General features: G+C 65.3%; 1 protein-coding gene across 5 annotated transcripts; it reads left to right on the top strand.

Moving 5' to 3' along the window:
* Positions 1 to 1,747: 1,747 nt before the first annotated feature.
* MCAM (melanoma cell adhesion molecule) lies at positions 1,748 to 12,747 on the top strand. Of its 5 annotated transcripts, none has more exons than XM_056322785.1 (16): positions 1,749 to 1,887; positions 6,181 to 6,308; positions 6,419 to 6,629; positions 6,736 to 6,806; positions 6,919 to 7,006; positions 7,173 to 7,352; positions 7,437 to 7,564; positions 7,727 to 7,886; positions 7,976 to 8,097; positions 8,402 to 8,540; positions 8,654 to 8,775; positions 8,863 to 8,998; positions 9,132 to 9,149; positions 9,871 to 10,012; positions 10,465 to 10,582; positions 11,363 to 12,747. In XM_056322785.1, the coding sequence occupies exons 1-16, from the start codon at positions 1,821 to 1,823 to the stop codon at positions 11,390 to 11,392; spliced, it is 1,860 nt and encodes a 619-aa protein (XP_056178760.1). In that variant the 5' UTR covers positions 1,749 to 1,820; the 3' UTR covers positions 11,393 to 12,747. The 5 variants fall into 5 exon arrangements, with proteins under 5 accessions (XP_056178764.1, XP_056178760.1, XP_056178763.1 ...); XM_056322787.1 differs by having other exon boundaries at positions 1,774 to 1,887; positions 6,187 to 6,308; XM_056322789.1 differs by lacking the exon at positions 10,465 to 10,582 and having other exon boundaries at positions 1,748 to 1,887.
* Positions 12,748 to 13,280: the final 533 nt, after the last annotated feature.

The raw sequence follows: 13,280 nt of genomic DNA, 5'->3' as shown, positions 1-13,280 counted from the left end.
CTGCAAGAGCATCCCCTCAGTGCAGCCGGGGGGGCGAGAGCAGCCTGCCAGCAGCCTGCGCGCGATGGCACAGCTCCCTTGCACTTGTTCCTCCCATCGAAGGCACCGCCTGGGAGGAGGCCCCCTCTCCACACCAGCGATGCAAGGGCTCTGAGCCTTATCACTGCCCAGCGTTGCCATTTTAAGCAACTAATCTCGTGGGGAAAAAATTTAATCATTTCCGATGAATCATCAAGTCTATTTGGCTGGGAAAGTGGTGGTGGTGGGGGCTGCCCAGGTATGCAGATGAGACAGGAGGAGAGCATGGCAAGGGCCACTGCATGGCACTGGCGGGGAGTGGGGCTGGGGGCCAGCACAGGGTTGTCAGGGGGCTGGTGGGGCTGGCAGTATGAGAGGGGCTTGGGGATAGCCGGCGGGAACGCTGTGGCCCCAGGGAACCCGCAGCCCGGCCGCAGAGTGGCTCAGGGTGGTCGGAGGGATGCAGCTCATGCTGCAGGAAAAGCAAGTGGAAGAGACAAGATGTGCAAAGGTTCGGAGCTCCCGGGTTGAGAGCCGGAGGAGAGCGCTCTCGCTGCTCCTGGGAGATGCTGGGGCAGCCCTGGACCTGCCTGCATGTGGGGTGAACTCAACTCAGCCAGCTGCGGGGGTCCTGTGTGAATGGGGAGCAAAATGGGAGGTAGAGAAGGGGCTCTGAAGGAGAAGAAACCCCCGGTGTTTCATCCTCAAGCACTCTGGCTCTGACTGACCTGGGGGAAACTGAGGCACAGAGCCAGGCTGCAATGGGGCGGGGGCAGTGGACCTGGGGGCGCTGCTTGGCAGGCCAGGGGCAACCCGCAGCACCTGGGGAGGGCTGTTGTGCTCCCCCAGGGCTGTGCAGGAGCCTGTCAGGGGGCTGCCGGAGGGGCCGGGCTGTGCTGGGCGATTACCCCTGGATAATAGCAGCCTTGTGCAGGCCTGGGAGCCCCTCCGCCCCCGGCTCGGCCCCCGGCCAGGCGTGCTGCCCCGGCCACCGCAGCTAACGGCCTTTCCACAGCCGCCCTGTTCGACAGCTGCGCGGGGGCTTGGGTGGCCATGGAGCCGTGTCCTGGGGCCCTGCCTTGGGGACAGGGACGGGGGGCATCGCGCCAGGGAGGCTGAGACCCTGCGGACCCCCGGTGACCTGCCTGGGATGGCACTGCCCTCGCATCCCCGCTGCTCCCCAAGGACCCCACTGTCCCCAGGTGTCTCTCAGAGGCAATGACAAAGGGTTTGGCCCGCGGAGGCCGCCGGTGGGCGTCCGAGGTCAGCCCCGAAAGTGTGGCTGGGGTCTTGGGGGGGGGGGGGGGGCGGGGGTAGCTCTGCCCCGGGGCACCGCCAGCCACATCCACCGGTGCCTGCAAGTCGCGGGGCCCGGCAGCCCCCAAGCCCTCCCCCTCCGCGGGGTCTGCGGGGGCTTCCCACCCCCAGCGCCCGGCAGCCCGCTCCGATCGCCCCCGCGCCGGGCCGGGCTGGCTGCGGGGGGAGCTGGGCCGGGCCCCTCCGGCAGGGCTAGAAGTGCCTGACAGCGGCGGGGGCGGGCGGGGGGCTCGGCGCGGGGCTCCGCGGTACGGGGGGTCTGGGGGCGCCGGCCGATGTCCCGCCCCCGCCATGCCCGGGGGGCCGCACCCGCGCCAGCCATGCGGGGCCCGGCGGCGCCCGGCCGGCTGCCGCTGGGGGGGGATAAGCGGCCGCGGGCGGTGGGCAGGCACCTCGCCTTCCTCCTCCTCCTCCTCCTCCTCCTCCACCGCCTGACGTCACCCACGGCCCCGCTCAGTCGCGGGCGGCCGGCGGCGGCGGTGGGCATGGCTGGGGGGCGGCGGGCGGCCGGGCTCGCCCTGGGCTGGGGCTGCTGCCTCCTGCTCTGCTGCGGTGAGTGGCGCGGGGCGGCCGGGCCGGGCCGGGGGCGGGCGGCCGGGGGCACCTGCGGGGCTGCGCTGCGGGGCGCCGGGGTCCCGCTGTCCCCGGGCAAGGCTTCCCCTGCGCCCCGTGCAGCCGCCATCCCGCTGTCCCCGTCCCCGGGAGTGCCGGGCTGCCGCGGGTCAGCGCCCGGTGCGCGGTGCGGGGCTGTGCCAGCCTCCCTGCCCGGAGCGCTCCGGGGGGCGGGGGGCAGCCGGCGGGGTCCCCCCCGCAGCACCGCTCCGGGGCCGGCGGGGCCCCTCGGGCGCTGCCTGGCTTGGGGCCAGGAATGCGAAGCCTGCGGTGCCGGGGGAGCCTCGGGGGGCGCAGCCCCCTGCAGGATGTCCTCGCCTGCACGTCCCCGGGCTGCGCCGCGGGGGTGGGTCCGGGGTGGGGTGGGGGAGCCGGGAGTGCCGCATTCCGCGCTCAGGGCCCCTTTGCAGCCCCCTCCGCCCCGCGAGGCAGGGCAGGGTGCGGGGTGGGCTCTGCGCCCCCGGGGCCGCGCTCCGGGGTGCCCCCACGTGTGCTGGAGTGCGGCGGGGTGAGGCGCTGGAGCCGCGGGGACGCACCCGCCCCTGCCCTTCTAAGGAGTTTTTCCCCGAGCGCTGTTTCTCTTGGCTTTTTTCACGCTTTCTTTTTTTATCCTCTTTCCAGTCCATTTTCACTCTCGGGGCGGGGGGGCTGCGTTTCCTGCCCTACCCTCTCCCCGCAGCATCCCCCCCACCCCCTCGCCGGGGCAGGGAGTGGTCCCGGTGTGCGCCCCGTCCCGGCCGCGCTGCGGGGGTGGCCCCAGGCGCTGTGGACGGGGCTCCGGCACGGCAGGGGAGCGGATCGCCCGAGCCAAAGGCAGGCTGCCCACGCCCCCCCCCCCCGGGCTGGGATCCCCTTCCTCACCGCACATGTGCCGAGCGAGGAGTGCATTGGTTGGCGGCATCGGTGTGTTCACGAGCCCAGCCACGGCGAAAGGCTTGATGCTTCCCAGAAGCGTGAGGAGCCGCAGCCAAGTGCTTCCCCGCCGGGCTGGGGGCTCGCCCTGCTGCTGTGGCAGGGGGCTGACCCCCTGGGGCGGCCAGTGCCACCCCGGCCCCTTCGGCACTGCGGCCTCGGGCTATTGGAGAGGTCCCCGTTGGAGAGGTCCCTGTGGGTGCTGTCACCTGGCTGCGGCGCTGGGGTGGTGAGCCTTTCCTCTCCTGGTGTACATGGCCGGCTCCTGGCGGGGCGCTGGGGCCGTTTGGGGGTGCAGGGTGCCGCTCCGTGCTGCAGCAGAGCCTTGGCTCGCTCCCCGTCACCGGCACAGCGAGGGTTGGGCTGGGGCGGAGGGTGCTGGGCGCTGGCGGTGGGGTTGCTGCTGCAGGGCCGGGGCTCAGCGCCCTGTTTCCCCTCCCCGTGAGGAAGAAGGGGTGCGGGTGATGCCACGCCGCGGGATGTACTCTGGCACAGGGCTCTGTGCGGGAGGGGCAGCGTTGCCCAGGGCAGGGGGCACATGTGGGCATGTGCTGGGAGCAGGCGGGATCTGGCCGCAGCTGGTTTCCCTGCGAGGGGAACAGAAATCCGCGGAAACCTCAAGCATCCCACGTGCGGCTGCAGACCCCTGCGGTGCCCCTCTCGCTGCTCTGTGCCGGGGGCTCTGCGCCACCGCCGCCACACTGCTCCTCGCCATCTCCCCGCACACCTCGGCTCGACGGGAGGCTGGTGGAGGGGCTGTGCTACTCCCCACCCCCTTCCTCGGCTCTCAAAGCAAATCTTTGTTCTTGTGGAGCTCTGGCTGGCGGCCGGCTGTCCGCCAGCCAGATGGAGAGGCTCGGGGGCTCTCCTCCCTTCCCTGCTTGCTTGCTTGCTGCAGACGTCCTCTCCAGATCTCCAGGTCTCCCGTTGGAGCTGTGCCAGGCGCTTGGGGTGCACGGTGGAGGCTGGAGCTCAGCGCTGCAGCTGGGCTGTTCTATGCGTGGCCGATGGGTCTCCAGCCCTGCCCAGGTTCCCTCACCCAGCCACGCTGGGCACAAGGGAGGATCTGGGCACAAGGGAGGATCGCTGTGGACACAGAGCCTGCTGTGCCAGGGTGCCCGTGCCCGCTGCCTCTGCAGCCTGCCTGCACACAGAGCAGGCTGGAGCTGCAGGAGGAAGCCCTCTGTCCCCAGGGTTGCGGGGGGGCTTTGTAGCCCCCAGCTAGCCACACTTGTGGCGGTGCTGGGTGCTCCTTCCAGCCTGGGGGAGGGCTGGTGTCCAGCCTGCCCCGGAGGGGGGTGCAGTGAGCCCTTGTCCCAGGCAGGGTGGGGGCTGTAGCGTCCGTGTCCACCTCCTCAAGGGCAGTGGATGGGGCAGTGGATGGTTGGGAGGGACGTGCCTCATGCCAGCCCCAGATGCCAGCCATTCTCCAGCTCTGAGCTCATGGGTTTGGCTGCTTCGCTGCCTGGATGAGGGCTCTCATGCCGAGCGGGTCAGTGGGGTGGGCCAGCAGCTCTCCCCCTCCCAGGGGCTGGCTCTGCCCAGGGTCTAAAAGGGGGGCAAAGCCCGGCCTGCCTGCCTGCAGCGCAGAAGTGTCGGGGCTCAGCAGACGGTGCCCCAGCCCCAGGCTTGCCCAAGCCTGCGGGTGCCCGACTGCACCAGGCGGCCAGGTGTAAAGTTATCTTCTCCTATGTACGCTCAGTCCAGTTTCCTGACCCCAGTGCATGCTTATCTGTGGGGCTTTCACCTGTTTTTGTAGCGCCTCCTTTCCTGTGCAGTGCTTTGTCTGTCCCCCTTTGCTGAGTGCCGACTGTACTGTGCCAACGGAACGGGTGAGGGCCAAAAGCTGGCTGTTGGGGTGTCCTGAAGTGGCTGGTCCTGTGAGCTGGGGCCTTTGCTGTGGCAGAAGGGCTCCTGCCTGCATTTTGGCATTGTGCCACCACATAGCCCCTCCAGACAGAGAGTATTTTGTGGGCACGGCATTGGCCTTTGAAGTTGCCTCACTTGCAAGGCTCTGTGGCTGTTACTGAGCAGCGTTATCGAGGGAGCTGTTGACACAGCTGGTTTCCTCCAGCCTCTTGTGTACAGCTGCCATACCTGGGCTGGGCTGTGGGTGCTGAGCCGGTTGGCCCTGTTGCTGGGGGATCGACCTCTGTCCCCTCCCGCAGGGCTGCACCCCCACCCAGGGCACGCAGCCCTCCCTTGCTTTGGCACCCCTAGAACCGGTGGTTGTGGCACTCCTAGCCTTGCTGTGATGCAGCACTTGTCTCTGCCGTGCCTGGCTGGGGTGATGCTCTACCCCCGGCCCCCTGGGGAGTGGTTCTGTTCCGTGTCCTGGATCGATAGCCATTACCTTCCCCGGCTGCTCTGGAGCTTGGCCAGGAGCTCCATTACTGCTGCGGGCGAGTGGGTGGATGGGCTGAGGGGGAAGGTAGGGTGCCGAGGTGGGCAGGCTCTGCTCGCTGTGGGTGCGGGTCCCTGGTGTCACCCATGCTATGGGGTGGGCAGTGCTGGCTGTGCTTTATGGGCAGGGAGCAGCAAGTGGGGGCTCATCTTGGGTACGCTGCAGGGGTGGATGCTCTGACCGCCAAGCTCTGGGTTCCTGCCTGAGTGGCAGGGTTGGAGGTTGGGGGGGGACCCGGGGGTCCTGGCTGCACCCCTTGCCCTGCCTCTGCTAACCTCCCGACACCTCCTTCGCTGGCCCTTGGTGTGGGTGGGTGCTGGTCTGGGATGCGGGCTTGGACCGGGTGGGTAGATGTGTGCTTTGGCGTGTGAGGGGGGTCACTGCTGCTCTGGGCTGATTAGGGCCGTTGGCAAGGCGACCCGCTTGCTTGCGGGCTGTGGAGATGCAGCCCCTTCCCATACCCCAGAAAACTACTCCCTGCCTCGGTGGTGTGGGGGGGGATTTGGGGGCTCAGAGGTCCTACTGCTCATTTCAGCAAGACTGGGATGTCATGGGGAGGGCAGGTCTGACAGGGACCGCACCAGTGGTGTGGTGGGTGTCCCCAGGTGTCCTGGGGAGACCAGTGGTGCAAGCGCGGCGTGCCTCGTCCCCTCTCTGGGAGCAGTGCTGGTGGCCTGAGCCCATGGGCACCTTGTGGATGCCCTGTGGATGCAGAAGGCAGTGTGGTGGTGTGCTCCGGGCTGGCACTGCTGCTGGGCTGGGACACAGTGCCTGGGGGATGCTGGCACAGGACGTGGCACTGCCCCAGCCCTTTGGGGGATGCAGATGGGGACAGGCCTGGGCTTGGCTCCCTGCCTGCCCGGCTCAGACCTAGGGGCCTCCCCGTGCTTCCCCCCGTGATGGGCTCTGTCCTGCAGCTGCAGCCAGCCGGATGGAGGTCTCCATGCCAGCGGTGGTCGAAGTGGAGATCGGGGACACGGCCAGGATCGAGTGCAACTTCTACATCCCTGAAAATGATTCCTACACCTACATCAACTGGTTCTACGTGAGTGCTGGCCTGGGAGAGGAGCGGTGGGCAGTGGGCTGGGGTGACAGCTAGCCCGGAGCTTTCTCCTGGGCTCTCTGTCAGCCTGGCCTCAGCCCCTCGCCTTGCAGATCGACGGCAACAACCAGGTGAGGCTGTGCCACATCATAGGCAGCAAGGTCGTGGAGGATAACACGGACTACAAGGGGCGGCTCTCGGTGGGGGAGGACAAGGCCCTCTCCATCAGCAAGGTGACGGTGCAGGATGCCAGGACCTTCGTGTGCCAGGTCGAGGCGGGCAGCCACGGTGCGGGCGAGAACCGCTCTGAGCTCCGCGTCTACAGTGAGTGATGGGGCGGGAGGGCAGCACGGCCACTCATCCGCTCTGCGGGGCTGGTGGGAGATCCTCTCCCGTCCCTCCTAACACCGTGGGTGGCTTCTCTTTCCAGAGGTCCCCGAGACCCCTGAGATTGTGGCCAACTCGGGAGGCATCTCAGTGCACAGCACTGACATCCCGCAGGTGAGGAGAAGCTGCGCATGGGGAGGGGAGGCTGCCAGCCGTGCCAGGCTCCCTGCTCCCCTCTCCCCATGGGCACACCCGGTGCTCAAAGCTTTCTCTGCCGCCGCTGCAGATTGCCCAGTGTGTGAGCAGGAACAGCTTCCCGTTCTCCAACATCACATGGTACAAGAATGGGAAGCAGCTGCAGCAGCAGGAGAAGAGTGAGTGGGCTGGGGCTGGGGAACCGAACCTGCCTGCTGGGGAGAGGGGCTGGGGCACTTGTGGTACCCGGGGCCTGGGGCCTGGCAGCCCATGGCCACCCAAAGGAGCCCTCTTTCCTCCTCTGGCCTCCCCGCGGGCTGGGAACAGCGGCTTTGTCCCCTGTAGTGGTGAAGATCATGGACACGCTGACCCGCGAGTCGAGCGGGCTGTACACGGTGAGCAGCACCCTCTTTGCCCGCGTCACCCGAGAGGATCGCAACTCCCTCTACCACTGCACCGTGCACTACTGGCTGCGGGGACACAGGCGCACCATGGAGTCACGGCCAGTCAATGTCACAGTCTTCTGTGAGTCAGGGGCTGGGGCCCGCGCCTGCCGCCCGGTGCTGCCTGGCAGGGCTCCGCACTGATCCCTCCCGCTCCCTCCCGCAGACCCTGCGCAGCACGTGAAGCTGCAGGTCATGCCGTCCTCAATGCTGGTGAAAGAAGGGGATAACGTGAAGCTGGTCTGCGAGGCCGACGGGAACCCAGCACCCGTCTTCAGCTTCTATAAGAGAGATGTGAGGCTGGAGGGGACCTGAGCACCTCTCACTTGGTGGACAGCTCGTGTCCTGGCTGCTCCTCGTCCCCTGCCTGGGGGACCCTGGGCAGTGGGATGCAGCAGCTGGGATGAAGGGTGCCTGTGTGGGGCTAAAGGCTCTGTTTTTCTTCACTGTCTGCAGCTGGGAGACTGGCAGGATGTGTCATCACTGGCAGACGCCAACAGTGGGGTGCTATACCTGCGTGACGTGACTAAGAACAGCAGTGGCCTGTACAGGTGCCAGACCCTGGACTTGGATGATATGGGACAGCTTGAGCAGGATGTGGAGCTTGTTGTGAACTGTAAGGCAGGGGGATGGGATCCTGCAGACCTTGTGATGGGTGCCTCGTCCCTCCTGCTCATCCTGTCCTGGTCTCCATCCCTCTCCCAGACATTGAAGAGGTCCGTGTGAAGATGGAGCCATCCTCACCCCTTAAGGAAGGGGATAGTGTGAGGCTGAGCTGTGATGCCAACAGCCCTGTGGCCCTGGACTACCAGTGGAGGGATGACAAGGTGAGCAGGCATTTGGGTATTGTCGTGCTCAGGCTTGGTGAGCCTGGGCTTTGCAGCAAACTGGGCAGAGGCAGGAGCTTGCTTCATCTCTTGTGAGAGAGGCCAGGGCTAGGATTCCCCCTCCCATGGGCCCGCATTGTCCATCTCTACCCCTTCACCTCCTGCCAGTACTGCAAGGAGGTCCTGTGCTCGCAGCCCCCCTTGCGGTGCGTAGGAGGGAGGGCTGAGGCGCTTTGGGACAGCTGCAGAGCCTGGGGAGCCTGGTACTCGGGGCTCATGGCCGGTGGGCATCCTCTCCCAACAGGGCAAGAAGGTTGCAGAAGGGAACCAGCTCTTCCTGAGCAACCTCACCTTCGAAACCTCCAGAAACTTCAGCTGCAAGGTGATTGCACCGAGCGTGCCAGGGCTGGAGCAGAGCAAGCAGGTGGCCGTGGCCGTTCAGGGTAAGGAGCGGTGTGTGTGCAGGCGTGCTGCCGGGCTGGAGGGAGCCCTGTCCCTTGCAGCATCAGCCCCGGTCCCCAATGAGCCGCGGGTGCTTGATGTGCCGTCCCCACAGGGAAGCCGCGGATTGTCGCCATCAGCTCCCCGCTGTACGTGCGGCAGGACGAGGTGGTGAACCTGACCTGCAAGGCCATTGCTTTCCCCAAGCCTTCTGTCCACTGGAACGTCAATGGGACGGTGAGCGCTGGGGAGGGTGCTGGGTCTCTTGGAGGGGCTGCGCATTGCCACGGGTGCTGAATCCTTCACTGTGCGCCCCCCTCGCAGGCTCATGAGTACATTGAAAACCAGCACATCGCCAGCAACCTGACGGTGCGTGTGAACCATGACCTGCTGCGGGCAGGAGCCATGTGCAGGGTCTCCAACGCGCTGGGTGTCAGCGAGAAGCACATCCAGCTGCTGGGTGAGTCTCGGGCACTGCGCTCTGGCCTGGGAGCCCAGGGAAGCGTTAGTCCCCCTTGCGCAGGCACCCTGCGTGTCGTGCTGCCGTGGCGTGGCTGAGCTCTGTCTCTTTCCCTCCCTTCCTGCTTTACCAGTGGAATCCATCAGAAAAGGTCAGTCTCTGCACCGCGCCGGGTGTGTGACAGCCCAGGCTCCAGTGGGAGCATGCCATCGATGGGCATCACTCCCCTTGGGGCTGGGGAGGGAGCCGGAGCGTGACAGGGATGGACATCACTCGCCTCGGGGCTGGGAAGGGAGCCTGGATCACTGATGGGCATCGCTCACCTTGATGGGCATCAGTCGCCTCGGGGCTGGGGAGGGAGCCTTGGCCGCTCGCTCTTGCACTGCGTCTCTCGCTCTTGCACTGCATCTCTCGCTCTTGCACTGCGTCTCTCTCGCTGCTTCTCTGCCAGGGGAGCGGAGGCTCCGTCCCCAGCTGTTCCTGCAGCCGTGTGGAAGCTGCCTGCTTGTCCCCAGCTGGTAGCCCAGCGAGGCCATCGAGTGCAGCCTCCTGCAGCCCAGGGCCGCTGGGCAGGGAGGGGAAGGGACGGCCGATGTCTTGCAGGAAACCCTGTAAGCTGTCCTACAGCAGGCAGGGGCATGGCAGGCGGGAGCAGAACGTGAAGCTGCTAATGCGGCTGTTTGAACGGAGCGTTTTTTGTACTGACATCTGCCTCCTGCAGGGAGCTGGAGAAGCACTAGGAACTGGATCCCCGTGGGGCTTTCCTGGGGGAAGGGGTCCTTACCTTCCCCCCAGGGGAGTACAGTAATACGGAAGCTGGAGAGCATCAGGGTGGGACAGGCATTAACTTCTTCCTCTTGCGTTGTGTTTAGATCAAAAGACACCAGAGAGCAAAGGGGTGATCATTGTGGCCATCATCGTCTGCATCCTCGTGGTGGCTGTGCTGGGGTCTGTCATCTACTTCCTGCACAAGAAAGGCAAGATCCCATGTGGCCGCGCTGGGAAACAGGACATGTAAGCACTGCCGCCTGCCCTCCCAGGGAGCCCCTGGGGCCAGAGGTGCTTGCCATCACTCATGCTTCCCATCTCATTGCACCAGCTGCTCCCTGCCCAGCGTGGAGGGAGGCAATAGGGCAGCCTCGGGGGGCACCGTGCTGGGGTCTCAGCAGCGCTTTCCAGCTTCCCACAGCGTGGGGTCTGCACTGCTCGCCCCATCCGCACAGGGAGGCGAGGAGGAGGACAGCAGAGTGGTAGAGCAGCCAAGGGATCCCTCCCTAGGGAGGAGCGGGGCAGCCCAAGGCTTCCTGTGAGCCGGAGCCTCTTTCACCCCTGGCCTTCCTTGGCCCCAGCCCCACTCCAGAGCACCCCCTGAGATGGAGCCCCCGGGCTCGGCCTCGCTCCGCCAGCCACGTGCCCTCTTTGGTGTACCACAAACATGTCTCAAAATTGTCACCTCCCTCCCCTAGCACAAAGCCAGAGGCACGTAAAGACAAGATTGTAGTTGAAGTTAAGTCAGATAAACTTTCCGAAGAGGCGGGGCTCCTGCAGGGTGCCAACGGCGAGAAGAGACCTGCCGCTGACCAGGTAGGACAGAGCGTCGTGCGCTGCCCTTCCCCAGGGCGAGGGCGAGGAGCCGTGGGGGTGCATTGAGGTAACGCTTTTCTCCTCCCCGCAAGCTCCTCTGCCAGCACTCCCCCCCGCCCCCCGCATGGGCCTCCATCATCCATCATCAGTGCTCGAGGGGGGCCGTGGGAGGGAGGGGAGGTGACAGAGCCGCGGCTCTCTGCTCCAGGGACGCAGGAGCAGCCCTCTCTCCTGGTGCGTGCAGCTCTGCTCCGTGCCAGCCCCTGGCATCGCCCGGGAGCCCGCTGCTTGGCTCGGCCTCCTCGGAGCCGGGCCGCCGTGGGAGGTGGAGCTACATGAGCATCTCTGGCTGGGAGTCGGGAGCGGGGCTGTGGGAACGGGCCCTGCCCCGGCATCTCGGAGCCAGAGCGCTCGGTGCAGGATGAGAGGAGTCTCCCGGGCTGTGTGCTCCCCTCGCCTGGGGTCGAGAGCCACGGGGGGCTCGAGCAACGACTCACGGTATCTGTGCCAGGCAATGGCCGCGCTGAGGCAGGGCTTGCCATGCTTGCACGCCCCGTGGAGCCATAGGGTGCGGCACCTGAGCCCACCGTGGTTTGATTTGCCTTAGTCCGAGAGAGAATCCCACGCTGGTTCTGCTGCCCACGCAGCTCACGCTTGCCGCCCCTCGCCCTGGGGCCGGCGCTGTCTGTCACGCAGCCACCTGCAGCAGGGGACCTGGTTTTCTGTTCACCCCTAACTGCTTCTTCCCCCTCTCCCTCTTTCTGTTTTGGCGGACTGAAGAGCGAGAAATACATCGATCTGAGAAACTAGAGAGGGAATCTACTAAGTGCTTTCTTCCTTCAAACCTTTCCTGCTCTTGGATTGCCTTGTCCCACCCCTGCTCCAGCACCTGGGGAGCACAGCCAGAGACAATTACTGCGTCGCAGTGCTGAGCCCCAGCGCGCAGGGGACGCCTCTGACTCACCTGTCCGTTACCTCAGCCGTGGGCTTGCAGGTTGTCGACTTAGCAGCAGCAAAGCTGGACTTGCTTACTACTACTACTACTACTACAGAGAAGCCAACAGCAATATTAGAAAGAAATACCCCATTAAGCTACCCGGTGGAAGGATTGGAGGCTTTTTCAGGAAATCTGTCCTGTACGTATGTGTGGGAAGGTTTTGATGCGTTTTACCCCAAACTTGCTCAGAAAAGCTGGTGAAATTGTTGTTTTTCTTTTGGGATGTCCCAGGCATCTTAGCTGTAGCGGTGCGCAGGTTAGATGAGCGAAGGGTGGAAGTGATGCGTTAGAGCGGCGGTTGGCAGCCGCTGGGGAGGGGGTAGTGCTTTGCTTTGCCTTGAAACTGGTGTCGTTGGCTCAGCCCAGCGTGTCCTGGCGGTGCTGTGCAGGCGTCCTGGCGGTGCTGTGCAGGCAGGGAGCTCCGTACCGGTAGCTGTGATCCTGCAGGAGGTGAGTACCTGGCAGAGGGGACAGGGGTGCCCATCGCCCAGGCACACGCCGGACCAAGGGCTTGGCTTCCCTGGCTTCTAGCGGAGCCGTGCCGAAGTGCCGGGGAGGGCTTCCCTCCCCCCGCTCCCCAGGGAATTGGATCGCTTTTGGGGGGGCTGCACAGCTGCTGGCAACAGCGGGTGCCAGAGCCCTCCCCCCCAAATTTAAAAGTAAGGAATATTAGGCTAGGGCCAGTCAGCGATGTCTCAGGGTTTTTTATTTCTGTGCTGAACAATTACCACCCCCAGGAGAAACTGGTTTATTTCTGTGCTTCGGTGGCACCTCTGGCCCCGCAGCGGAGCCGTGGGGAGGGCGGACGGGCGAGCAGCTTGCCCTGGCCTGCCCCAGCCCTGCGCCCCCACGGCTCCGTCCCCTGCCCCCTCCTAGAGACATCAGCCCCCTGCAGCCCCTCCTGCCTCTAAGTCACTTACTCAGTGCTCTGGTGTCCACAAGCCCCTCCGGCCCCTGCCGGCTCCCGTTCACGCGGCGGCCAGCGTCCCACAAGCCGTGAGCTGTACTCGTGAGCTGCAAGTGTTGTCGAAGCAGAAGCAAAAGCTTTGGTTTATATATATATATATATTTTTGTTGGATTGTGTGTACATTTCCAGAAGTTTTTGTCTGATAACTTGCAAGGGTTTTTTTTATATATGTGAAAATAAAGTACAAAGTTCAAAGCCGGGTGCTGAGTTTGTAGTGGTGGTCCCACCGGGATGGTGCGGGCAGCGTGTCCCCCTGTCCCCCCCACCCCGATTTCAAGGCTCCCTTCCCCAGGAGCGGGTTACTAAGGTGGGGTCTCCATGCAGGCTCCCACCTTTACTTTTTCTCCCGCGACAGCAGGACTTACTCCTGGGAAATGGGTTTAAACCAGCAGTGTGGGCTGAAAGCCCCCCCGGCACTTGGGACACCGCTGAAGGTTGCGGGGGCTGGTGGCGGCTGCCGGGTGTCACAGCCCGGCACCAGTGGGACACGCTGCCGCTGGCCTTGGCCAGGAGCCGCCCTCGGCTTCCTGGACGAGCCGGCGGAACGGTGTTGGCTTAACTGGCCTCTGCCCCACGGCGGGGGCAGGAAAATGTCCCGTTCACGGGTGGCCGAGCCCAGCACCGAGTGCGAAGGGGTGGCAGCGGGTGACGGCTGACGAGGTACACGCGGCGGTGGGTCAGCAATCCCGTCCAGGTCCTCGCAGTGGCACCTTCATACCTCCCGTAGCTGGTA

Source organism: Falco biarmicus, chromosome 20, assembly GCF_023638135.1.
Source record: "Falco biarmicus isolate bFalBia1 chromosome 20, bFalBia1.pri, whole genome shotgun sequence".
Lineage (NCBI taxonomy): Eukaryota > Metazoa > Chordata > Aves > Falconiformes > Falconidae > Falco > Falco biarmicus.
This window is presented reverse-complemented; position numbering and strand designations above follow the sequence as displayed.